The following is a 25,513-nucleotide window of genomic DNA, read 5'->3' as shown; positions in this document are numbered from 1 at the left end:
ATAACAAGGTGTAGAGCTGGATGAACACAGCAGGCCAAGCAGCATCAGAGGAGCAGGAAGGCTGACGTTTCGGGCCTAGACCCTTCATCCAACTCTATACCTTGGTATCTGAGATTCTCCAGCATCTGCAGTTCCTACTATCCCAGAGCCAGCTAGATATCAGTTTAAACTTGTCGCCTGATAGACAGCTCCTCTGATAATGCAGCACTCCCTCAACGTTATACTGTCAGCCTAGAGAAGCTGCCCAGTGCTGGAATAGGGTTTTTAAACCTACATCCATCTGAATCCAAGGCCAGAATGTTATTTATCACTCCATCACTAGAATAAGCTTAATTCAAAGCTCAAGTCAAACTCCTTTGTTGAAAAGCAAAACCCTGCACATTCTGAAAATCTGAAATGAGAAAAATCAAAAAAGAAGCTGGAAATAACTAACAGCTGAGGCAGCTTCTGTGGAAAGAAAGTTATGGTTCGAGTTCAATTATCAAGTTAAGCTTCCACTGGGGAAAAGTTATGTTTATACAAAGAAATGCACATTTGGAATTGCTTCTCCATTTAGCCTCGGCACATTCCCTGCAGGAGTTCCCCAGTGTAGTGTCCAAGACCCAACTATCTTCAGCTGCTTTATTGATGACTTACCCTCCAACATAAGGTCAGAAGTGGGAATGTTTGCTGATTCAGCACCGTTTGCATATCCTCAGAGACTGAAGCAGTCCATATCCAAATGCAGCAAGAGCTGGCCGATATCCAAATTTGTAAGTGGCAGGTAACATTCACGCAATACAACTGCAAGGCATTGAACCTCGAAAAAGCGAGCATTTAACCATCACCTCTTGACATTCAGAGTCATCACTATTGCTGAATCCCCCACTGTCAACATCTTGGGAGTTACCATTGACCAGAAACACAACTGGACTAGCTATATAAATACAGTGGCTACAAAAGCAGGTTACAGACCAGAAATCTCGTGGCGAGTGACTCATCCAAAGTCTTTCCACCATCTACAAGGCACAAGTCGGGAGAATGATAGAATACTCCCCACTTGCCTGGATGGGGCAGCTCCAACAACATTTGAAGCCTAACACCGTACAGGATAAAGCAGATCACTTGATTGACACTACATTCAACATTCACTCCCTTCATCATTAATGCACAGCTTCCTTCCCATTCTTATCAGACTTTTGAATGGATCCCTTTTTAATGTTAATACTGATCTCTCTCTGCACATCCTCAGCAGCTGTAACACTGTATCCTGCACTCTGTTCTGTTACTCTGATGCGCTTGTTTAGTATGATCTGCCTGTAAAGCACGTAAGACAACACTTTTCACTGTACCTCAGTATATATGACAGTAATAAATCAAATCAAATCATTGGCAGCAGTATGTACCATTGGCAAAGACAGTCTGACACCATTTTCAAATCCACGACCTCTACCATTTAGAAAGGGAAGGCCCACAGATACATAGCAGCACCACCTGCAAGGTTCCCTCTAAGTTGCACACCATCCTGATTTGGAACTATATTGCTGTTCCTTCGTTGCCACTGGTTCAAATTCCCTATCTAACAGATTTGTGAACATGCTGCACCCCTGGGTTTGCAGTGGTTCAAAGAGGCAGCTCACCACCACCTTCTCAGGTGAAATTATGGATGGGTAATAAATGTTGGCCCATCTTAAAAGAGAAAGGACGATTACTTTTTTTTACTTCACTTATGAGGATAGATGTTCACCTTGGTAAAAAGAAGGTTAGAGGAGAATTGATAGAAGATTTCAAAATCATCAGACTGGACAGAATAGTTAGGGTGAATCTGTTCCTGCTCATCAAAGGATAAAGAACAAAGGGACCTAGATTTAAGCTGATGTGCAAATGAAGCAAGGATGATGTGAGAAAAAACTTTTTCACACAGTGAGTAGCTCTGGTTATGGGGAATGCACTGCCTGGGAATGTAGTGGAGGCAGGTTCAATTGAGACACTCAAGAAGGGCTTTGGATAGCAAAGGTTTGCAGGGATATGGGGAAAAGGCAGGAAATTGGCACTAGGTAAAAGTACCATTGCAGACCTGATGGGCTGAATGGCTTCTTTCTGTGCTGCAACAATTCTGTGATTTTTCCAACAACATAGAATCTGCTAAGAGATACTTAACTGATGTGGGGGTGGGAGGGGGGAATTCAGCTGGGAGTGACAGCAAGAGATGAGCAGCTTTTTTGATTTGTGTAAGAATAAATTGTGTCCTTGTTGCAGCTCCCTCAAAAAAAAATTGCATTTTGTTATCCCTTTGCAGTCACACTGTGTGATCTTCCACAGTAAAGCTTAGGAAAAGTGTGGCAGCCCAGTGAGGGAGTGTAAAGTGATAGTGGGTGCCAGCATCATTAAACAGTGAGAACCACAGACACGATTTCCCATTTCCACTGCACTTAGGTTTGGGAGCAGACATGTTGGGTAGTGATGAACATGTCCACCCCCAACCACTGAAAGGACCTGACCCATTGCACACCAACCAGCTCATTAAGAACTGACAGGTACAGGTGTGGCGAATTATAGGCCCTTTAAAGGGGCGGCTCAGTAGAGTTGGTGTGGTAGCTCTTTGGTTTGCACTGCTCCCTCACGGTGCCGGGCACCCGGGTTCGATTCCAGCCTCAGGTGACTGTGCAAACTCCATACAGACATTCTCCTCGCGTCTGCGTGGGTTTCCTCCTGGTGCTCCAGTTTCCTCCCAGAGTCTAAAGGTGAGCAGGTTAGGTGAATCGGCCATGCTAAATTGCCTGTAGTGTCCTAGGATGTGCAGGCTAGGTGGATTAGCCACGGGAAATGCAGAGTTACAGGGATAGGGTAGGGGGTGGGTCTGGATGGATTAAGGGCCTGAACTTGCCAACTCTCTGGTGTCTAGTTTCCCACCTGGGTGACCTGTGTGCCACATTGGGAAGCGGGGGGATGCCTGTAACTGCCCCAATCTGGGAGCAATCTGAAGCAAGGATGGGAAGAAAGGGGGTGACCTCTAAATAGCACCTCCGTATGTTGCCTTCAACCTCCCTCTCCCCTCCTGAACCCCACCATGCGATTTTAAATAAAAGCAATTTAGCTTCTTACTGCTGGATCCAGGGGGTAGGTCTCAATCAAGGGCCTTTAAGACCCAGAAGTTTTTAGCTTTTGCTTGATCGGCAGCATCTGGTGACCCAGGATGCCAGGGTAGAATGATAGAATTCCTACAGTGTGGAAGCAGGCAATTTGGCCCATCGAACCCACACTGACCCTCCAAAGAGTATTCCATCCAGACCCACCCCACAGACCTTCTCAGAACTTAATTGGTTAAAGTGGTGAAGTGAGGCGATGAGTGTCTCTCTGGACTATCTCACCCAATTAATTTATCTTCCTGCCACCTCCAAGAGGGGAAAATTCTGCAGTGAAACCTGGAAACTCTCAAAGCGAAAACCACCCAAACAGCAAATTCTCCGCTGCACTCTGGATCAGACTGCCAACAATCCTGCCTATTAATATTTATTTTCAGAGCTTTTCTTTGTAGCTGTTCCCAGGCCCCTCCCAATTGGCGGCTGCCGGAGCCCCTTGAGTGAAATGCCTCAATTGTAAAGTACCTCGCATCTCATTGAGAGGGTTCAGGCCCTGTGTACTGCTTTGGTTTACATTCCAGTTCCCGATGTCATTATAGAACCACCACTACAGTGTTATTATCTGCAATGAGACATCACATTTAAAATTCTGTGTAAAATATATAGTTCTAACAGAACGTTCAATATAATAGTCAGTGCTCTCTGGGGAAGAGAACTCCAGACTAATGACTCTCTCTGAGAGAAACAGTTCTTCCACATCTCCATCTGAAATTGGAAACCCTTTTTAATAAGGTAAATTTATTGATTTGAATTATTGTTGTCACATGTACCTAGATACAGTGAAAAGTTTTGTTTTGCGTGCAGTACAGACAGATCATAATGTAAAAGGATCGTACGCTGATTGAACAGAGCAAGGAATACAAAGTTACGGCTGCAAAGAAGGTGCACAAAAAGTGACCTAAATATTAATGTTCAAATTGGACCCGAGTATGTCTCAGAGAGTTGAGTGTCTTTGGAACTTCTTACCACAAAGTTGTGGGGGCAGAGTCCTTGTGTACATTTATGGCTGAAATAGATTCTTGATCAAGCAAAGGTTACAGGGAAAAGGCAGGAAGTTGGACATGATGATCCTATTGAACAGCCTACTTCTGTTCCAATTTCTGATGGTCTTGTGGTTTTTATTTTGTCGTTTTACAGACATTCTGCTGGATGATTTTCTCCTCACCCACTCTGTCTTCATGCCAACAGACAAGCTGCTGCAAGTTTTACACAAACAATATCCTTCCTTTGAAAAACATTGCATCACTCTCATTATTAAATCAAAAAGGAAACTACGTCTGTTTGATGAAACCTGTAATATTCCCATCATCAGCTACTGAGTAAAAAGCCTTTTATGCTTAAACAAATATACACCCACATTAATGATCATCCCAGCCTTATTATTTATTTTAGTTAAAGACCTCCCACAGCATTTGAATGAGACCCTGTCATTTATTTTCTGTATTTCACTTGAGAAAGTGTATGTCATGGGTTGCATTTTTCATTTGAGCCCGGGGGTAGGGAATGAATTTTGAGCTCTAATCAGTCACGCCCTGGCTCCCCCAGAATGCACTGGATGCAAAGCCATATGCTTCAAAAGCAGACGTTATGGGAAATAATGGCAGGGAAAGAAGAGACAGGGAAATAATTAAGTAAATGTACCCTCAGGATCGATTTCTTTGAGCCTTCGGCTGGCGTCTATAAACGTCATCTCATCATGATGGCAAACCAATGCAAATGCCAATTTCCTGACTGCGAGCATTCCCTGCCATGTCTCCACACGTCCCTGACATTGAATCGATTCTGAATCTGAGTAGCAACATCTCACATGTGAGCCTTTTATAGTGAGGTTGTTGACACCCCTTTAGGATGGCCTTTAAAACTTACCTCTTTAATAATGGCTCTGCTTTAATGATGTAGTATCTAATATGGCTACGATAATATATCTAGTAAGGCTCAGTGCCATAATATATCTTATAATGCTCCTGTAAAGTATCTTGGGGCATATTGTTATGTTAAAGGCACTACACCAGCATACGTTATTGTTGTGAGAGGAAGCCAAAACACAAAAAGTCCTTATCTGGTGTCAGTCAGGATGGGCTGCTTGGAAACCAGCTTGGAGAAGAATTCTTGTCTTCTGCTTCACCATCTGACTGGTGCTAGGTACAAAAATACAGCACTTTAGCCAGCTTCATTATTGAGGCACACCAATTCAGCACCATCCAGGATCAAACCTAAGCCCCTCCTGCCTGAGTTCCTATTAAGGCAATGTAGTTCCCAACCAATTGTGTCTGCCATTAGCCTGAGCAACACCTAATCATCCATGACTTCCATATATGAGATGGAGCTAGAGGAATGTAAAATCTAGCATAGCATTGTTATATAATCTTAGCCTTAATTCTAATGATCCTCCTCGTAATAACTGCCTTAAATCTCAGCCTCGTCCTACACTAGCAATGTTGGTGTGGCTGCCGGCTACACATTCCACAAATAACAACCTGTTGTTGCAGGATAAGCTTCTACGGAGCACCTGACAGTGGCACCCAAGAGTGAAGCACAGTCCCTTAAGGAGTTGCATTCAGTTTCAATCTCTGCAGCAATAAGACCTCCTCTATCTGATCACGCAGTTCCTTCCAATGCACTGTGAGCTTTCCTGAGGCACACCGAATGAATGCATCATCTGGTGGGGATTTGAGGGATTCGGAATAGAAACCATCCCAAGCTGCACTGAATGTGCTGAAATCTGTCAAATCACCTGGCACAGCACTGAACGCAAACTTAGACTGGGGCCAAGGGATAATGTCAGCTGAAACTAACACTCCCCGCCACCATCTGGTGATCTGTGTTGAAAGCTGTATGAACGTGCTTGCGTGTGTCCATATTACTATGTTGTATGAGGATGAACTTGGGCTCAGACCTCTGTTGTATGGACAGAGTAACCTGCATCCTGTGGGCTCCCCACACTCATGGAGGAGAACACAACAAGTGTTAGTAGCCCAGGGTGGAGGGAGGCAGGGCCGGTGGGCGAAGAGGGATGCAGGGCCAGCGGGGGAAAGGGAGGCAGGGTCAGAAGGAGGGGAAGATGGGCCGTGGGGAGGCAGAGTCAGGGTTGTGGGAGGCCAGCTAGGAGGACGTGACTTTCCAGAGACCAAATTAGAAACGGTGCTAACCGAGCACTTGGAGGAATTTGGAGTCTTGATTGGTATAAAGCCAGGTTTGACCAGCTAAAGCCAGTAGCTGGTCCAGTGCTAAAAAGATCTCAGTACATAAAACTATCTGCAGATACACATGAATTAGGAGGCATTCATTCCCTCAGGTCTGCTACATCATGCAATAAGAACATCACTGATTTGATTGAGGCCTCGTTCGGACCTATCCCCATTAAATTAAAGAATGAAACTGACTTCTTGGACATCGGTGATGTGAGGTTAGGGTTCACCCAGCATTCAAACCCAACCTTCTCACATCTTCATTTACGGAATTCCCCAAAGCGGGAAACACGCCCCTAGACCATCACTATCGTAGTCATATCACATGATGAGCACTAGGTAAAATGGTAAAAGTTGGGGTAACATTAGGTCCCCTCATTGTTCCTTCAACAGCCACTTGCTTTTCTATATCTTTAATGTAGTTGAACATTAGCTGGTTTCACAATTTCCAAATGGCCCTTTCTTCACTCACCAAGCCTTTTAAAGCTTGAGAGCTGTTTTCCTTAACAATGTGCTACGTACTGCATGAGTGCTTCCGAAAGAGCTGAAAGCTGGAATGAAGCTTACCCTCAGTTAAAGAAACAGAAGGTTTTGAGAATCACGGTCGAATGGGCAGAGAAGTGCAAGGATCTTCTGCTGGAAGATGAAATTGCAGTAAGGTTGCTGAAGGTAGGGTATGGGCCTTGGCTCTTTTGTTTTGTTGTTTTTATATTTCCTGACTGAAATCCTATTAACCTTATTGTGAAAAATATGCCTTTATAAAATGAAAATATACCAATGATTCAGGATATTTGAAATAAGCACAATTGTTTGAAACCAAGTTTGTTGCATATACCTGAATTCTGTATGTGCTATGCTGTGATCGATTTATTCATAGAATTGTGAACACTCCCTAATTTTCCAGCCTGACAGTGGTGCTGCTTCAAACTGACATGCTGCTTTAAAGTCTGGAGTCATAGATGAGCATGATAAGGTTTTCTGTGAAATTATGGCCAAACTCATTTGTGTGTCAGCTGTGGCTTACTTGGTAGCACGTTCATTGAAAAACTCTGGTTCAAGTCGCACTCCAGAGCTTGAGCACAAGGTGCTATCTTTCTATTGCAAATGAAGAAGACCAGACGAATTATCCCCAGTGTCCTGGTCAATGATCATGCCTTAGTCATCACCACAACAAAACTGAAAGAGATACAGAGAAGTGAAGAGTGCACTCAGTAGGCTTGAGTGCATACCTTTGCCATGCTGTGTGTTCACTCATTGTTATTACCAATACACAGCCCTGCCCTGAGGCTTTTCCCTGTCTGCTTGATGTTGTGGAATTGTTTCATTAAGAGCTTCCATCTCACTGTGAGGAGACTTCAGGCCAATCCATATACAACAACCTGCTCTGAAAACTCTGCTCATGTTCTGCTGTTTTTCGACGTCAAATTCCATTACAGCAGCACTGTCTGGCAAAATTCCTGTGTTGCCTATTTGCTTACTGTTGAAAAATAGGTTTTCCAATTTCTGCAAGTTGCATATCTGTCAGAAGCCTGGTTCACAGCATTTTAAAAAAGAGACAATCCACAACATTATAAGAAAACAAAAATCATTAATGTTCCAAATGAAGTAACCCACAACATTCTTAATGAAAAGATCAAATCACCTTGTCTTCCAATGTTAACATATTCTTTTAAAAATTCCAGGATACAGATCCACATCTTTGCCGCAAACTAATTAGGTTCTTCTTTGAGACATACGTTATCATTAAAATCTGTCATCAAGTCATAGAGTTGTAGGGCATGGAAACAGACCTTTTGGTCTAACTTGTCCATCCCAACCAGACATCCTGAATTAATCTAGTCCCATTGCCCCAAATCCCTCTAAACCCTTCCTATTCATTTACCCACCAGATGTCTTTTAAACGTTGTAATTGTACCAGCCTCCACCACTTCCTCTGGCAGCTTGTTCCATACACACACCATTCTCTGTGTGAAAATGTCGCCCCTTAGGTCCTTTTTAAATCTTTCCCCTCGCATCTTAAACATATACCCTATAGTTTTGGACTCCCCTACCCTGGGGAAGAAACCTCGACCATTCACCCTAACCACGCCCCATATGATTTTATAAACTTCTGTAAGGTCACCCTCAGCCTCCGACGTTCCAGGGAAAATACCCCCAGCCTATTCAGCCTCTCCCTTTTGCTCAAACCCTCCAACCCTGCCAACATCCTTGTAAATCATTCCTGAACCCTTTCAAGTTTCACTACATCCTTTGTATAGAAAGGGAGACCAAAATTGCACGCAGTATTCAAAAAGTGGCCGAACCAATACCCTGTACAGCCGCACCATGACCTCCCAACTCCTATACTCAATTCACTGACCAATAAAGGCAAGCGTACCAAACGCTGCCTTCACTACCCTGTTGACCTGCAACTCCACTTTCAAGGAACTGTGAACCTGAACTCCAAGGTCTTCTTTGTTCAGCAACACCAGGACCTTGCCATTATAAGTTCTGCCCTGATTTTCCCGAACCAAAATTTAGCACGTCTCATTTATCTGGATTAAACTCCATCTGCGACGACTCGGCCCATCTGATCAAGATCCTGCTTTACTCTGAGGTAACGTTCGTGGCTGGCCCCTACACCACCGATTCTGGTGTCATCTGCAAACTTACTAACCATACCTCCTATGTTCACATCCAAATCATTTATATAAATGACTAAAAGCGGTGGAGCCAGCATTGATCCCTGCAGCACATTGCTGGTCACAGGCCTGCAGTCCAAAAAGCAATCTTCTACCATCACCCTCTGTCTCCTACCTTCGAGCCAGTTTTGTATCCAAATGGCTAGTTCTCCCTGTATTCCATGTGATCTCACCTTGTTAACCAGTCTACCGTGAGGAATCTTGTCAAACGCCTTACTGAAGTCCATACAGATCATGTCCACCACTCTGCCCTCATTAATCCTTTTCGTCACTTCAAAAAAAAAGCTCAATTAATTTAGTGAGACATGATTTCCCACACACAAAGCCATGTTGACTATCCTTAATCAGTCCTTGTCTTTCCAAATACATGTAAATCCTGTCCCTCAGAATCCCCTCCGACAACTTGCCCACCACAGATGTCAGGCTCACCGGCCTATAGTTCCCTGGCGTCACTTCCAGCCACTAGTAGCAAAGGTAAAAGGTATCAAGGGTATGGAGAGAAAGCAGGGCTGTGGCATTGAGATTGAGGATCAGCTGGGATCATTATTGAATGGTAGAGCAGGTTTGAAAGGCCGAAGTCTCTACTCCTGTTCCTAGTATTTCTGTGCTGGAAGTGCTCAGCAGTTTGAGAGAAACAGAGCCAATGTATTAGTGCTAATGAAAGGTCACAACCTATCAGGAAACAGACTTGAATCACCTAACTCTGTTTCTGTCTGCACAGATGCTGTCAAACCTGCTGAGTATTTCCAGCATTTTCTGATTTTTTTTCAGATTTCCAGCATCTATAGTATTTTGCTCTCTCTCTAGAAAGCTGATTTATTTGCTCATTTATCACCATGCTTTTTATGGGAGCTTGCTGACTGCAAATTAGTTTTCACATCACCCACACAACAACAGCAAATGCACATCTCTTCCAAAGTACTTTATTGGCTGTAAGAATCTTTGAGGCATCTGGTGGTTGTGAAGAGTGCTACATAAATGCAAGTCTTTCTGTTTGAATGTTGTGAATCAGGCTTGTTACAGATATGAGACTTGCAGAAATTGGAAAGCTTACTTCTCAGCCATAAGCAAATAGACAGCAGGGACATTTTGCCAGACAGTGTGGCCAAAGTGGTTTGTATTTATCTAATGTCCCTGCACTCCAAGAACAAGACATACATCAGAGGGGTAAGGTTGAGGCAGGAGAGAGATCTATGTTGAACAGGAGATAAGGAAGACTAGGGTGCAATGCAGAAAATGCTAAGACAGTGTAGGTTCTTACAAAAGCTTAAGAGAAAGCACTTTGAGAGACAGCAAGGCTTTACATGTATGTGAGGGTTCAGTGACTGATAGTTAGACACATTGTGGAGAGAGCATGTAATCAGGAGGAGCCGAGAGCTGAAGGACTGTACAGCTAGTGAAGGTCAGAGTGATAAGATGGTTATAATCCTGGAGGAAATTTAGAACCAAGGATGGGACTTTGACTGACAGCAACAATAGGCATTGCAGTAATTGGAGGATAGAAATTGGAACGATTCTTGTACATTGCAAGCGAGATTATAGAACCCTGCAAACAGAAAACAACTTACCTTTATCTCACATAGGTGGTAACAACACATTCCGAAGAGTTTTACAATGAAGGAAGTACTTTGAATTGTTGTCACCATTGTAAGAAACATAACAACAATTTGCTCACAGCAAGCTCCAACAAACAGCAATGCAATAATGACCAGTTAGCGTCTTTTGTGCGTGATTTTGACTGAGAGTTAGATATTGGCCAAGATACCAGAAAGAATTCCCCAGCTACTCTTCAAACCAGTGCCACGAGATCTCTTGCAAACATTTGGAGAAGGTCTCACGACATCAGGTTATAGTCCAACAGGTTTATTTGAAATCACAAGCTTTCGGAGCAGGGATCCTTTGTCAGATAAAGTCACTTCATCTGACGAAGGAGCGGCGCTCTGAAAGCTTGTGATTTTAAGTAAAGCTGTTGGACTATAACCTGGTGGTGTGTGACTTCTGACCATGCCCACCTCAGTCCAACACCAGCACTTCCACGTCAAAACATTTGGGGTGCAGACAGAATCTCATTTCATCAAGGTCCATAAAACCTATCATCTCTGACAGTGCAGCTTTTCTTCATTACTATACACCAGAGGGTCAGCCTGTGACTTTTACTCTCCAAGGGGACTTGAACCTTCAACCTTTGAATTCAGAGACAAGAATTTTACCAACAGAGCCATGACTAATATGGATTGCAATGATATTATGAGATGATTCAAACCCAAGTTGTTAAACTGACATTCCGCAGAATGTTGCTGTCTGCAGCTTCAGAGCTCTCAAAGCACTCACAAAGCCACAGGGAGCCTCAAAAATTGCCTCTTGACATAAATGTACAAGGCCTGATGCTATCATAATTGTCTTTGGAAACTGATAGCCAATTTATGTTGTGCAAACCTGCCTCAGATGGAGGCTGCTTGCTACATGTTGTTTCCCGGTTTCTGAGTAAACCATGGCACATGCAGGGTTATTGGGAAATCAGGAAGATGAATTTGGTTTTGTGGCCGCTCCCCCAGTGACGCAGATTTGGGGAGGCTTACACGAGTGAGCACTTTTAATCACGCACCCAGGGTTGGCTGAGAGCTCAGCCCGACAGAATAAGCAGCTGTCTCTTTCAGCAATAGCTGTCAGAGCTCTCAATTGCTGCGGAGAGGACAGAGAAAACAGCTGGATCATCCATTCTCCCTGTCTTTCACCGTCCCTGCTACTCCCAACACTCTCCATCCCCTATCTAGCCAAGTAGGTCATTCCAGATATTGAGATAACACAGTGTAGAGCTGGAGGAACACAGCTGGCCAGGCAGCATCAGAGGAGCAGGAAAGCTGATGTTTCAGGTCTGGACCCTTCTTCAGAAATTCCAGATATTGGTTGTCTTTGAATACAGTTTCTGTTTTTAAGATCTGTATTAAATTTATTTGTCAGTGGCTCTAAGCAGTGAGTTTACTCTTGGCTCCTGCAGCCCAGGAGGCAGCAAGGCAGAAATAGCCTGAATAGCTCTGTTTTGTACTGTAAACATCATAAGATTGTGCACTTTTTTGTTCTACTACCCTGAACGCAAACTAAAATTCTAGTTTTGCCTTACTTGTTCTGTTGAATTGGGGGTGGCACGGTGACTCAGTGGTTAGCACTGCTGCCTCATGGCGCCAGGGACCTGGGTTCAATTCCATCCACAGGTGACTGTCTGTGTGAGATTTGCATATTCTGCCTGTATCTACATGGGTTTCCTCTGGACGCTCTGGTTTCCTCCCACAGCCCTCGTTAGGTGGATTGGCCATGATAAATTGCCCATAGTGTCCAGGGGTGTGCAGGCTAGGTGGGAAATACAGAGTTAAGTGGATGGGGTGGATCTGGGTGGGATGCTCTTCAGAGGATCAGTGTGGACTCGATGGGCTGAATGGCCGGCTTCCACACTGTGTAGGGATTCTATGACAACCCTACATCACTGACTTTTGTTGGTGATAGTACTTAAAGGAATGGCCACAACTTATTTCCACACTGGCAAATGTGCACATATTACTGTTTGCTAGGGAAGTTATTGCTGTAGTTCAGCAGCTTTGCTAAGTTAGCAGTTTAAAAATACGTACTTCTGTTTATGTCTAACAGGACCTGAATGCTATCGCCAGAAAGGACCTGCACGTCTATCCTAATCTGAAAGAAGAGCTGACAAGGCTCAAGCACATTGTGGATACCGTGGAATACAGGTCAGGAAAGAGGCTATGTGTAAATGCAAGCTGTATTCAACATGGCATTGGAGAACCATACCAGTCAGAAATTCAGAGCTGTGACAGATAGATATCAGATAGAACTTAAATTAAGGACGAGTGCTTAATTAGACTTCAAGTTTAATTCCTGGGCTATGCTAAATTGGCTGACCCTTGGCCTGTGCTCTTTTAGGGGAGACTAAAGAGCTGAGAACTCATAGATGAAGGAGGGAAAGGGCCTGCAGAGCAACTTATTCATGAGATATGGGCATCGCTGGCTGGGCCAACATTTGTTGCCCCATCTTCGACGCCTTTGAGAAGGTGTTGATGGCCTGCCTTCTTGAACTGTTAACAGAACTATTTGGTTTAGGCTGTTGGAAAGGAGTTGCAGGATTTTGACCCGGTGACACCGAAAGAATGGTGATGTGTTTTCAAGTCAGGATGGTTGGAGGGGAAACTGCAGGGAGTGATGCTTCCATTTATTTGCTTCCTTTGTCCTTCCAGATGGTAGTGGTCGTTGGCTTGGAAAATATTGTCAAAGGATTGGTCTATTGCTCACTCATGCAAAGAATGCATGATGAAAATAAAATCTGGCTTGGTTGTGATGACCTACATATCATAATATGCTGAAGTATTCACCATCTGGGCTCACGCAGAAAGAGTTGATGATTTGTCAGAAACCTTTTGTTGATACTTTTACCTCCAGACTCTCCCTTTGTTTAAAACCAAACACAAAATCCCAAATAACAAGGTGTAGAGCTGGATGAACACAGCAGGCCAAGCAGCATCAGAGGAGCAGGAAAGCTGACGTTTCGGGTCTAGACCCTTCTTCAGAAAATCCCAAACTCCTTTGTTGAGAATTAAGCTCATGTTCTCTGGATTGGGTTATGGGAAAAAGTACTGCATACTGTGACATTTTCTGTGGGCTTTTGAAATTTCCTTTGCACACTTCTGTTTTGGTGAGAAGGAAAAAATATTGGGGAGGGGCAAGATTATTCTGCTTGGCTGAGAATCAAGAGCCGTCTAACTTGTTTAAGAAAGAGGAAGCGTCACTGGACCCGAAACGTTAACTCTGTTTTTTCCTTCACAGATGCTGCCAGACCTGCTGAGCTTTTCCAGCAACTTTGTTTTTGTTCCTGATTTACAGCATCGCAGTTTTTTCAGGTTTTAAGGAAGAGGCTTGTTTGATTTCTATAGCCAGGGGATGTGCCATACAGACAAACATGTCCAGTGGCAATATGACAGTGGGGGCTAGAAACAGGAGGTTCAAGCAGAGGTCATAACCTCATTGACACATTCCCAGAGACTCCATCCTACATTCCAAGGGAAAGAGACTATGGTTCAGTGAAGCTCAGTAAACTGTGCGAGTGTTGCAGCAGATGTTTTTATTGATATTCTTTTCCAGTTGAATAAATTAACTGCACAGCCACAGGAGATCAATATCCTAGCTTGTTTAAGTGATGTTTTATAACACATTTTTAGTGTCAGTAAAGTTTCTGACTATGCCTGTGAAGCAAATAAACCATCCTCTAGCATCTATGGAGTTACTCTGAAATATTCATTTAAATAATAAAGCATGTTAACACTCTCTTAGTTGTTAACAACACTCTGTGGGTGTTCACCTAAATACTCCTGTGTATCCTGCGTTGGAATGCTGACTCACAGTGTGACACAGGCTCCAGTATTAACATTATTTATTTACATCACATGCAGGTCACCTGAAGAATGCAGCCACTTGAGAAAGAAACAGGTAAAAAAAAGCCTCCCCTCATTTATATTCTGGATAGGCTTTTCAACAATTAAGGATTAATATTGCTGGAAACAGTGGCACGTTGCCAAAGCTCTTTGTCTTGCATTCATCAGGCAAAGGTGAAGAATGTATACATTTCAAACCATTTACAGAGTGGTCCTGATTGCATTGTCATATTGACTCTGATGAGCTAAGGTATTGCCATTCATAGACTGGAACTCTTCCTCTGAAAACAAAAGGAATGTGTTCTGGCCTTGTGCCTTTATTGCATTAACCAGGAGATTGAAAAGCTGATATATTTCTCCATTGCTTTCTCCAGGGTTATGCTCAGCCTTCAGAGTTGAGAAGGGAAGAAATGGAGAGACTGATCTCCTTGAAGGTGGATAAATCACCAGGGCCAGATAAATTGTATGCCAGGCTCTTAATGGGAGCCCAGCAGGAAATGCAGATGCTTTGAGGATCATTTTCCAATCCTAACTAGATGCAGGCTAGGTCCAGGAGGATTGGAGGACTGCCCAAGTTGCATCACTATTCAGAAAGGGTGAGATGGATAAGTGAAATAATTATAGGCTGATCAGTCTGACCTCGGTAGTGCGGAAATTACAAGAAATAATATCCAGAGAGAGAGAGAGAGAGAGGATTAACTTTTTATTGGGAAACCTATGTCCCCGAGCGGAAAGGTTACCAAGCGGCACAGACTTCAGTTCAAAGGATGAACTTTCATTTTTATCCTGAGGGTGGTGGGTGCCAGTCTGGTGATTCAGGTAGAAACCCTCAGTTTCTTCAACCAGTACAAGCAGGATGGGCTGAATGACCTTTTTCTGTGCTGTACCATTCCAATAGTTCTATGGACCAATCAGCACCCTTTTCACCAGGGGTGTAAATCATGTTTGTTTGTTTGAAATTTGGTGTTCTGGTGTTTGTCTTGCAAAGTGAAAGATGAAAATCTTGGACAATATATCGGCGTTTTCAATAATAATCTCATTCTGTACTATCAAGCGCTGATAAAGTATGAACTAATGGGTGGATTGGTTGTAAAGGGAACTGAATAGTACACTGGAATACCCCATGGATTTTATGTTGCAATCAAACTGGAGTGACTGGATGAGAGTGAACCCAATGGGCTTGTAGACAAAAGTATGATGCAAATCGACACTAAATTTGGCAAACTGATTCAAGTAACCCATGAGAACAGCTAGCCTGGCTGTCTGGGAGCTTCTCAGAGTTTGAACTGATATTCTGGACCTGACCCCTACCTGAGCAGAGAGTGTCCAAAACGAAAAGGGTTTCGCTTGCCAACACTGATGACGCCCCCATCCACACCCACACCACCATTCCAACATTTTTCTGTTGGTCCACTATAAAACAAATTCAGTTTATTTTGATGTGACAGAATCTAAACAGATTTATTGAATTGGTTAGAAGCTTCTGATCAACATTGGCATCAAAATTGAACCCAATTATGAGGCTAAAAAGCAAAGAGATTATTAGAAGTAGAAGGTATATAAAAAAGATAATTATTTAAACAAATTAGAATTTAACCATCTAATTGCTAATAAGAATCCAGGATCAGAAGAATTACACTTTACTAGCCTTTGTGTACCCTAATTCACTGTTTAGCTGGTCCTTTCTGACACTCCCCTTAGACTCAAAGAACATGAGTACTATGCCTATTTTCATGATATCTTCTCTCCATTAAATCTTAAACATTTGAGTGAATAGTTACGAATTTTGATACTATTAAGTGTAAGAGACCCAAAACAAAGTTGAGGAGACACTTTTTTTTAAACACAGTGGGCGTGGGGCCAGACAGTGTATTGCTGGAGCTAGTGATTGAAGCAGAGACTATGTCAATATTTAAGAAGAGGTTAGAGAAGTGTTTGAAGGAAGGAGGAACGAAGACAGATGTTTTATCTGGGATTAGAGGCACTGCCAGTGTGGAGAAAGAACATCAACATGAACTGTTAGGGATTAACAGTCTCTTTCCATGCAATAAATTCTTTGTCATTCTTTGATACCCAAAGAACTAATTTGATTTTGTGCATTTAGTGGGTCAGAAACCGAGCTATTCCATGAGACTTGTAATAAGTCAAGGAAACTTACATTTAAGTAATTTGCATCATCATTAGGATGTCAAAAGTATGCTTCACAGTTGTGAAGGTACTTTGATGTGTAATCACCATCATTTTGTCAAAAAAGGCAGGCACTTTATGCACAGCTAGATTCCACTCAAAGGAATGAGTAGTCAAGCAATTTTGGTAAGATTTAGCTGAGTGATAGATTAAGGACAATATAGGTACAAAATTAAAATTAACAGAAAGAGCAAAAGAAATTTTCCATGTATAAAAGGTGAAACTGTGGAACTTTAGTTTTTGCCTCAACTACAAATTCTGACATTTATGTCAACATTCAAAATTTGACTCAGTAGATGGCTGAAAGAAGATGCGACAAAGAAATATAGGAACAGAGCAGCATTATCAACATTGTTTCGTGAAGTAGATAATCCTAAACATGGACTGGTTGCGATGAGTGGCCTGTTACCATGTGGTGACTTCAATTTGTTTGCGATCTTGTGGCACATTGTCCATCCCTAATTTCCCAGAGGGCAGTTACAAGTCAACAACATTGTTGTTGGTCTGGAATCACATGTAGGCCAGACCAGGTAAGGATGGTAGTTTCCCTTCCTAAAGGACATTACTGAATCAGATGGGTTTTTTTCTATAATCGGCAATGGGATCATGGCCACCTTTAGACTCTTAACCCCAGGTTTTTATTGAATTTGAATCCGTGTTCCCGGAACATTATCTGAGTCACTGGATTAACAGTTCAGCGATAATACTGCTAGGCCATCGCCTCTTCTGAGAGGTTAATTGTCACCCTGTTAATCCTTCCAGTACACATGTTGGAGAGTGGGACAGGAGAAAAGTCAGACAGACACTAGGAGCTCTTTCCTATTCTTGTTCAGCTAATGCTATGGAATCGTTCACCCCCCAACTCAGACAAAGAGATGATCTTCCTTTAAGGTCTCCCTGGAAAGGTGACACATCAGACAATGCAGCACTTTCTCACTGTGCTGAAGCATTATCCTAGCTGATGCTTTTGACCTGAATACCACCCGAACCTGCTCCACAGAGGGGAGACTGTATAGTGAGCAATGAGTGCAGCAGACAAAGCCAGGTCCCCAGGTAGGATTTGAAGAGGAAGCAAAAGTAGTAGCACATTATGTGGCCTGTTGATTGACTTTTTCTCTGATGCAAGGATCTGGATTACGCTTTAAAATAAATGCATTCTGTACTGGGCAATTCCAGCAGCACGGTGGCTCAGTGGTTAGTACTGCTGCCTCACGGCCCCAGGGACCTGGGTTCGATTCCAGCCTCGGCCGACTGTCTGTGTGGAGTTTGCACGTTCTCCCCGTGTCTGTGTGGGTTTCCTCTGGGTGCTCTGGTTTCCTACCACAGTCCAAAGCTGTGCAGGTTAGGTGGATTGGTCATAATAAATTGCCCGTAGTGTTCAGGGTTGTGTAGATTATGTGGGTTATAGGGGGGTGGATCTGGATGGGATGCTCTGAGGGTCTGTGTGGACTTGTTGGGCTGAAGGGCCTATTTCCACACTGTAGAGATTCTTTGATACTGAAGGAAAGCAATACAATTTGCTCTTGGAATGTGAATGGGACCAAACCAGCGACAGAGAAAGAAAGCTTGATTTGCCAAGAAGTCCTTCTGGTTAGAATAACCATGGTCTACAAAGAAACTATTCCTGATAAGATGTTCAATGATATGTGAATCCTAATGGATAGAAATTCTGCTCCCTGATATTTAGGAGTTGGAGAAATATTTGCTCTCTAACATTCTCTGTCTCTGACAGGTTAAACCTCTGTTTCGTCACTTCAGTCGTACTGACATCTGCTTGCAGCAGCGGGAGCCCCTGCGTGGTACAGATGAGAGTAAGTTTCAGTAGCTTCCCATTGTTACTGTACGAGGAGCTATGTTGAACTGAACCAGGCAAAGTCCCGCACTAAAGTGAACTAAACCCATGTTAGACAGGTAAAATGCTTCCATTACAACTGAAGCAACCCATATTACAGTGATAGAACCCCTCTGAGGGACTTGAGACACACCCAGTGTTGAACTGGCTTGTGCTGATCTGTGACAGACGAGGAGTGATTCACTTGCTGAGTCAGGATTGTAGTTGCTGGAACTCTGATGTGTTCACATTCAAAGGCAGTTGATGATTCAACATCAGGGAGTTATGAGTCTGACTTTATAGTATTCCAAATATGTGACTCCATTCAGTCAAAAGCAAAGGAGTAATATTTATCCAAAAAACTGACAATGCAATTCTAGATGTACAAAGCTGTTTTGAGAAATGGAATTAGTTGTGTATTAATCAAATTCTGCATGCGGTGGGATTTACTTGAGCCCATGTATGTAGGAGCAGATGGTATGATGGTAGTGTTCCCTACCTTTGAGCCAGCATATCTGCGTTCAAGTCCCATCTGCATCAGAATTTGTAATAATATCTCTGAACAGGTTGGTTAAAAGTATCTACGTAGGAGCAGACTGGAATTGTGATTGTTGGACTTCAGCTGCATAAAATGTGATGTGTCTCAGTACATTTGTGCTTTCAAGTGCATAAAGACTGTCCAACTTCTCCAGTCCTCATTCCTGATGGATAGATCCAAGTACTGCAAGGGTTTGCCATTGCCTTTTGCAGGATGGCTGATCAAGAAACTCTCCTGTTCTTCGACGGGCACATTGGAGGCATTTACAGGCTACTCACCATCCTGTTTACCCAGTGCACTCTCCACGGCCAACAAGTGAGACTTGAACCCAGAGCTCTCTGGGACACTACCTATTGCTCCACAAGACCTACTGAGTAAATCTGAGCCCTTCACTGCTTGGAGGTCCTCAGTTATAACAACCAAACTGTTGTATTTAGCCAGATACAGTGCAGATTGACTGGCATAGTGCCTCGGTGGTTAGCACTGCTGCCTCACAGCGCCAGGGACCTGGGTTCGATTCTGGCCTCGGGCGACTGTCTGTGTGGAGTTTGCACCTTCTCCCTGTGTCTGTGTGGGTTTCCTCCGGGTGCTCTGGTTTCCTCCCACAGTCCAAAGGTTAGGTGGATTGTCCATGATAAATTGCCTGTAGCACCCAGGGATATGCAGGTTAGGTGCATTAGATGTGGGAAATGCAGTGTTATAGGGTTAGGGTAGGAGATGGGTCTAGGTGGGATGCTGTCTGGAGAGTCGATGTAGACTTGATGGGTCAAATGGCCTGCTTCCACACTGTAGGAGTTCTATGATTCTAAATGTAGGCAGAGCCAGAAAGTTAAACACTTAGAATGCTCTGTAGGAATAATTGCATGTTGTTTCTGACTCTGTGGTTACTGGTTCTTGTGTTTGTCCTGATGCTCACCTCTACTTGAATTATCCCAATATGGCTCTTCATTTCATTTTCCCCTCTGCCATCAGTTTTCTGTCGTGTTTATGCGAGTGATCACTCCTACGTCACCATCAAGAGCAGACTGTCAGCGTCCGTGCAGGAGATTGTGTTGTCTGTAGCTGAAAAACTTCAGCATTCTGAAGAAGAGTCCAAGGAACCAGTGCACAAGAACCTGCTGCTGGTCGCTTTAAGATCATCGGGGGGTAAGTTCTTGTTACAGATAATCATCTGGATGTATGCAGTTTGAGTTTTGCTTTAAAAAGGATGCAATCATCAAGGTTGTGTGCCTAACCTTCACGAGGACATTCAATCAGTGCAAGAAAAGAGTCAACACTGTCTTCTCATACAATATAGAATGTTGTTCCCTTTTACATTGGTATTCTTGTATACTGTCCTGATGAGGGCAAAATAAAAAGGCATAACAAAATGTTTCTTTTCTCAACAGTACCTTGTTGTGTGCATTTTGCCTAAATTCTCTCTCTTTGCATGTCCGGTTTATGTAATTAATACTCAGTAATGTTGGTGCAACTGACTGCCTGTAATTGGTGGGATGTCATGTATTCTGGGTTACCCCAGGCAGTGGTAATTTTTGCAGGCAGTATTATCTGTTCCATCCTGCCATTTCCTCTAGTTTTTGAACAGTGCTTGGAGCGCTTTCTGCAAACCAAAGTCTTTAAAGCTCTGCCTGTGAGTCAAACTGTCTCTCCTCACACCTGCAAGAGGATTCCGTTTTGCACAAAACTCTTTGACATGCAACATGTTGTTGACTGTTTAAGCATCCAGCACAAATGAGTCAACCTATCATCACCAGTCCCCTGACTGTGGGCCAAGGCTGGCAGTGCAGTTCACCACCAGGTTGAAAATGAGTAGAAGAGAAAGAAAGGTGTGCATTTATTTCGTGCTTTTTGCAATTTTAGGATGCCCCAAAGCACTTTGCAATCAATAGAGTGTATGCAATCACCATTGCAATTTAACAACTAATTACCGTTCAACAATATCCCTTAATCAGAGGCAGGTACTCGTAACATTTAAGGAACACCTGGATGAGCATTTAAACCACATTGTAGGCTATGGACCAAGTGCTGGTAAATGGGATTAGTGTAGTTGGGCATCAATACAGTGTGGAGCTGGAGAAACACAGCAGGTCAGGCAGCATCAGAAGAGCAAGAGAGTTGACGTTTCAGGTCGGGACCCTTCATCAAACCTGCTGTGTTCCTCCAGCTTCACACTGTATTGACGCTGACTCCAGCATTTGCAGTTCTTGCCATCTCTTAGTATAGTTTGATGTTTGTTGGTCGGCATAGATGTGGTGGGCCGAAGGGCCTGTTTCTCTGCTGGATGACTCTATCTCAGCGAAGCATATATTTTATATTATTCTTTCAGGGATCGGCAGGGTAGATGCAGGAAGGATGACTCCCCTGGCTAGTAACTCTAGAAACAGCAGACAAGGTATGATACTAAGGGACAAGCCATTTCACAGTGAGATGCAGATTCATCAGAAAGTGGTGAATCTTTGGAATTTTCTACCCAAAGGATTGTGGAGGATTAGACACTGAGTTCATTCAAGGTAGCGATTAATAAATTGTTAGATCTTCAAGATAGCGTAGGAAAGCAGCATTGAGGGAGAAGATCAATAATACCACACATGAACTGCCAAGATTGTGAGTTTGTTGATGATAGAAAGTAGGCGAGACTGAAGGATGTCAGATGACTTCAAGGTGTTTTAGACAAGTTTAGATGAGTGGGCAACACATGACAGATGTCTTTAATAGATGTGAAGATATATATGGGTATGAAAACAGAAAGGAAGATATTATTTAAATGCTGATAGATTGGAAAGTATGGATGTACCAAGGGATCTGGGTGTCACCAGTACTAGCAGGTGCGGCAAGCAATTAGAAACCCAAATGGTATATTGGCCATCATTGCAAGAGGATTTGAGGTTTTGAATTTGGCATGTCTTATTGAAGTTATACAGGGCTTTAGTAAGAGCACATCTGGAATATTGTATGCAGTTTTGATTCCCCGGACTAAGAAAGGATATGTTTGCCATAGATGGAGTGCAGCAGGCAGTCACTGGGCTGACGCCAGGGACAGTGGGACTGTTCTAGGAGGAGAGACTGGTTCAATTGGGCCCGTATTCAAGAGCGTTTAGAAGAATGAGGGAGGGTCTGATTGAAATGTATTAAATTCTAACAGGGCTGGATAGACTAGATACAGGGAGGATGCTTTCCATGGTTGTGGTGTGTAGAACCAGGGGACATAGTCTCAAGGTATGGGGTAGATCACTTAGGACTCAGATGAGGAAAAAATTCTTCACTCAGAGTCGTGAACCTGTGAAATTCTTTACCACAGATGGCTGTGCAGGCTAAGTCACTGAATATATTCAAGAAAGGGATAGACAAATGTTTTCATTTTAAAGACATCCAGAGGAGAAAGTAGGAATATGGAATTAAGATAGGAGATCAGTCATGATCACGTTGAATGGAGAGCAGGCTTGAAGGGCCGAATGGACTACTCCAGTTTTTATTTCCTATGTCATACATTGATCACCTGATACAGGAATCTTGGTTGTGCGATAATTATTGGCCAGGAGAATATACCTGCTATGGTTCAAATGTGTCAAGAGATCTTTTACTGCCAGAGAGGGTATCAATTTAACATTTCCTCTGAAGGACAGCACTTCCAGTGGTGCAACTCTCTTGGTATCAAGACTGGAGCATTAGCTTAGATTATGGGCTTAGGACTCTAGACAGCATCTTGCAACCCTTCTGACTCCGTGGTGAGAATGCAACTGGACAACACAGTTTCCACCCTTAGCAGGCAGGGGCATTAGATTATTACACATTTGGAGTTAGATATGTGTTGATTAGAGAAGTTACAACTTGAACTCCTTGCAGGAACAAATCTGGGTTTCAGTGCAAAGAGCAGAAGTAAGTTGCCCCCCAGTGTATTTGAAACTTAGGAATGAGCAAGAGACCACTGACTGTTGCAATAGAAGAAGGAATCACACAAAGGTCCTACCAATTGATTTCAAATGACTCAGTTCAAAGAACAAGTGGCTGGATTTTAGCGGCGTGCTGTCACTGAGACCGAGATGTTGGATTATTTTTGGCGGGAGGTGAAATTTCTCTAAAAGGGATATTGAATAATGGAGAAGATGAAAATCAAAGTTGGTAACTGTCCAATTAGAAACTTCATATGGGTCTGTGTTCATGCCTCAACTGAGGTGAAAGTAGCCAGCTAAGGCTGGTAAAAGTCCCCAGTGCACCTTCATCTTCTGATTCTTTGCTGCCGTAGTAACACTGAGCCTGTGCCTCCAATGTAATCCTGAAAAATTGTTCACTTTTGTTTGCAGAGAAAACAATGTTTCGGTTGGACGAAGATTCCGTGTTTACCACATTGGGCGTTAACACTCACCTGTTTGCTTGTACAAAGGAATCTGTAGAGTCTCTGGTAAGAGAGAAACCTCCCAGTACATTTCAGAACCCTCGAATAATGTCTTCAATCCCACCATGGTCTTACATTTTCCTGCCTCTGTAACCTCTTCAAGACCAGCAATCTTTGGAGATCTCTGCATCTCCATTTCTGGAATCTCATGCATTTCTAGTTTACAATTCTTAGTTTTATTTGTTCACAGGGTGTGGGTGTTGCTGGCTAAGTAAGCCAGCATTTATTGCCCATCCCTAATTGCCCAGAGGGCAGTTAAGAGTCAACCACATTTCTGCGGGTCTTGAATCACACGTAGGCCAGACCATGTCAGGGCGACAGTTTTGATCCCTAAAGGATATTAGTGAATGGGTTTTTTTTTGGACAATTGGCAGCGGATTCATGGTCATCATTAGACAAATTTTTAGTTGAATCCAAACTCCACCATCTGCCATGGTGGGACTCGAACCAGGGTCCCCAGATCATTACTGGGGTCTCTGGATTAATAATCTCGTGATAATATCTCTAGTCCATTGCCTCTCCAATGTTGCACCATCGATAGCCATGCCTTCCACTTTCTACATCTCAGCTGCCTTTTCCCTCAACCTCCTTTCTGAGGGCTGGGACATGGATTTCGATTGGACTGGTGGACTCGGACGAGGAAAGTACAGCAGTGGTTTGCCCTATCCCTCTGCAGGGTCGCTGACCAAGAGTCTCTCCTGTTCTTGCTGCTTACCATCGGGTGTATTGAAAAGATTGACAAGCTGACAACCGACTGTTTTCCCATGTTAAAAGTGCGCCCCCCCATGGCCACCACAGGCTAGTGCAGGTCTCAAACTGGGAATTTCTAGTCCTGAGGTAGGGACACTACCCATTGCACAAGACCTCCTGTCTGCACCCTAACCTCTGGAAGTTTCTCTGTCTCTCTCCCTAGCTCTCCTTTTAGACTCTCCGTAAAACCCATCCTTCCAACCAAGTTTTAGGTCCTCATATCTTCTTACATGGCTTGACAACAAATATTGTTTGGTAATGCTCCTGGAAATGCCTTGGAACGTTGTACAACATTAAGGGCACTATATTAATGTTGTTTGGGGTGGCGATAATTTAAACACAGGCAGGGGAGGTATTAGACAACTCTCCTCCTGCCACAGAAATTGGAGAGTAAGGAACACATTATTTAAAATCAGAGTGAAAAAGGAGCAGTGATGATAAACTTAAATATATTGATTGCATTACAGCAACAACTTGTATTTATGTAGAGCCTTTAGTTTAATGAACTATGCCAAGGTGCGTCAAAGGAACGTTACAAGATAAAACACGACATCCAGCCACAAAGATATATTAGGTCAGATGACCAACTGTTTGAGGCATGACATGAGGGAGAAAAACAAGATAAGAAACGAATTAAAGAACTCAGAACCTTGGCAACTGAAGGTGTGACTACCAGTGGGTGACGTAAGTTAATTGGGAATGCACAAAGGTTTAGGATTAGAGGAGTGTTGATAACTTGGAGGGCTGTGGAGCCAGGGAAGGATATAGAAACTGGGAGGTGTAAAGCCGTGGAGAGATTGACACAATAAAATGAGATTTTAAAGTCAATACATTGCTCAACTGGAAGCCAGCGCAGATCAGTAGAGGAACAGGATTTATAGCTCACTAAAACACAAGGGCAGCAAAGTTCCGGATGACCTGAGGTTTATAGAGGGTAGAATGTGAGAGACCAGCTATGTATGTGTTGGAATAATCAGGACTAGAGGTAATGAAAGCAGCAATGATAAGGGAACAGAGGGCAGTACCAGTTTGTGCTAGCAAATACCAGATAAAGTCAGCCATTTGTGCAAAACTGCCCCACCTATCCCAAATCTCTTCACAATGAATTGCGCTGAACCAAAGTCCAACCTGGGATGAGGCAGCTATCGTGTGGGGAAACATGTAAAAGGCTGGAGTTGAGAAGGATCAGAAGTGATCTACTTGAGAGATGTAAGATCCCGAGGGAGCCTGACAGAATGGATGCTGAAAGGATGTTTCCTTTTGCAGAGAGACCAAAGTAGGAAACACAATTTAAAAATAATTGTTACAGAGATAGTAGGAACTGCCGATGCTGGAGAATCCGAGATAACAAGGTGTAGAGCTGGATGAACACAGCAGGCCAAGCCGCA

General features: G+C 43.3%; 1 protein-coding gene across 1 annotated transcript in view; it reads left to right on the top strand.

Annotated features, from left to right (window-relative positions):
- Nucleotides 1–25,513, top strand: part of rapgefl1 (Rap guanine nucleotide exchange factor (GEF)-like 1) — a 112,362-nt gene that overhangs the window by 57,730 nt on the left and 29,119 nt on the right. Inside the window, exons 3-9 of the mRNA XM_048614419.1 lie at nucleotides 4,260–4,338; nucleotides 6,829–6,979; nucleotides 12,634–12,731; nucleotides 14,445–14,481; nucleotides 18,346–18,424; nucleotides 19,955–20,128; nucleotides 23,284–23,381. Coding sequence (XP_048470376.1) covers nucleotides 4,260–4,338; nucleotides 6,829–6,979; nucleotides 12,634–12,731; nucleotides 14,445–14,481; nucleotides 18,346–18,424; nucleotides 19,955–20,128; nucleotides 23,284–23,381 — 716 coding nt within the window. The remainder of the gene's footprint in view (nucleotides 1–4,259; nucleotides 4,339–6,828; nucleotides 6,980–12,633; nucleotides 12,732–14,444; nucleotides 14,482–18,345; nucleotides 18,425–19,954; nucleotides 20,129–23,283; nucleotides 23,382–25,513) is intronic.

The sequence above is a fragment of the Rhincodon typus genome, chromosome 30, assembly GCF_021869965.1.
Source record: "Rhincodon typus isolate 14 chromosome 30, sRhiTyp1.1, whole genome shotgun sequence".
In the NCBI taxonomy this organism is placed as follows: domain Eukaryota; kingdom Metazoa; phylum Chordata; class Chondrichthyes; order Orectolobiformes; family Rhincodontidae; genus Rhincodon; species Rhincodon typus.
This window is presented reverse-complemented; position numbering and strand designations above follow the sequence as displayed.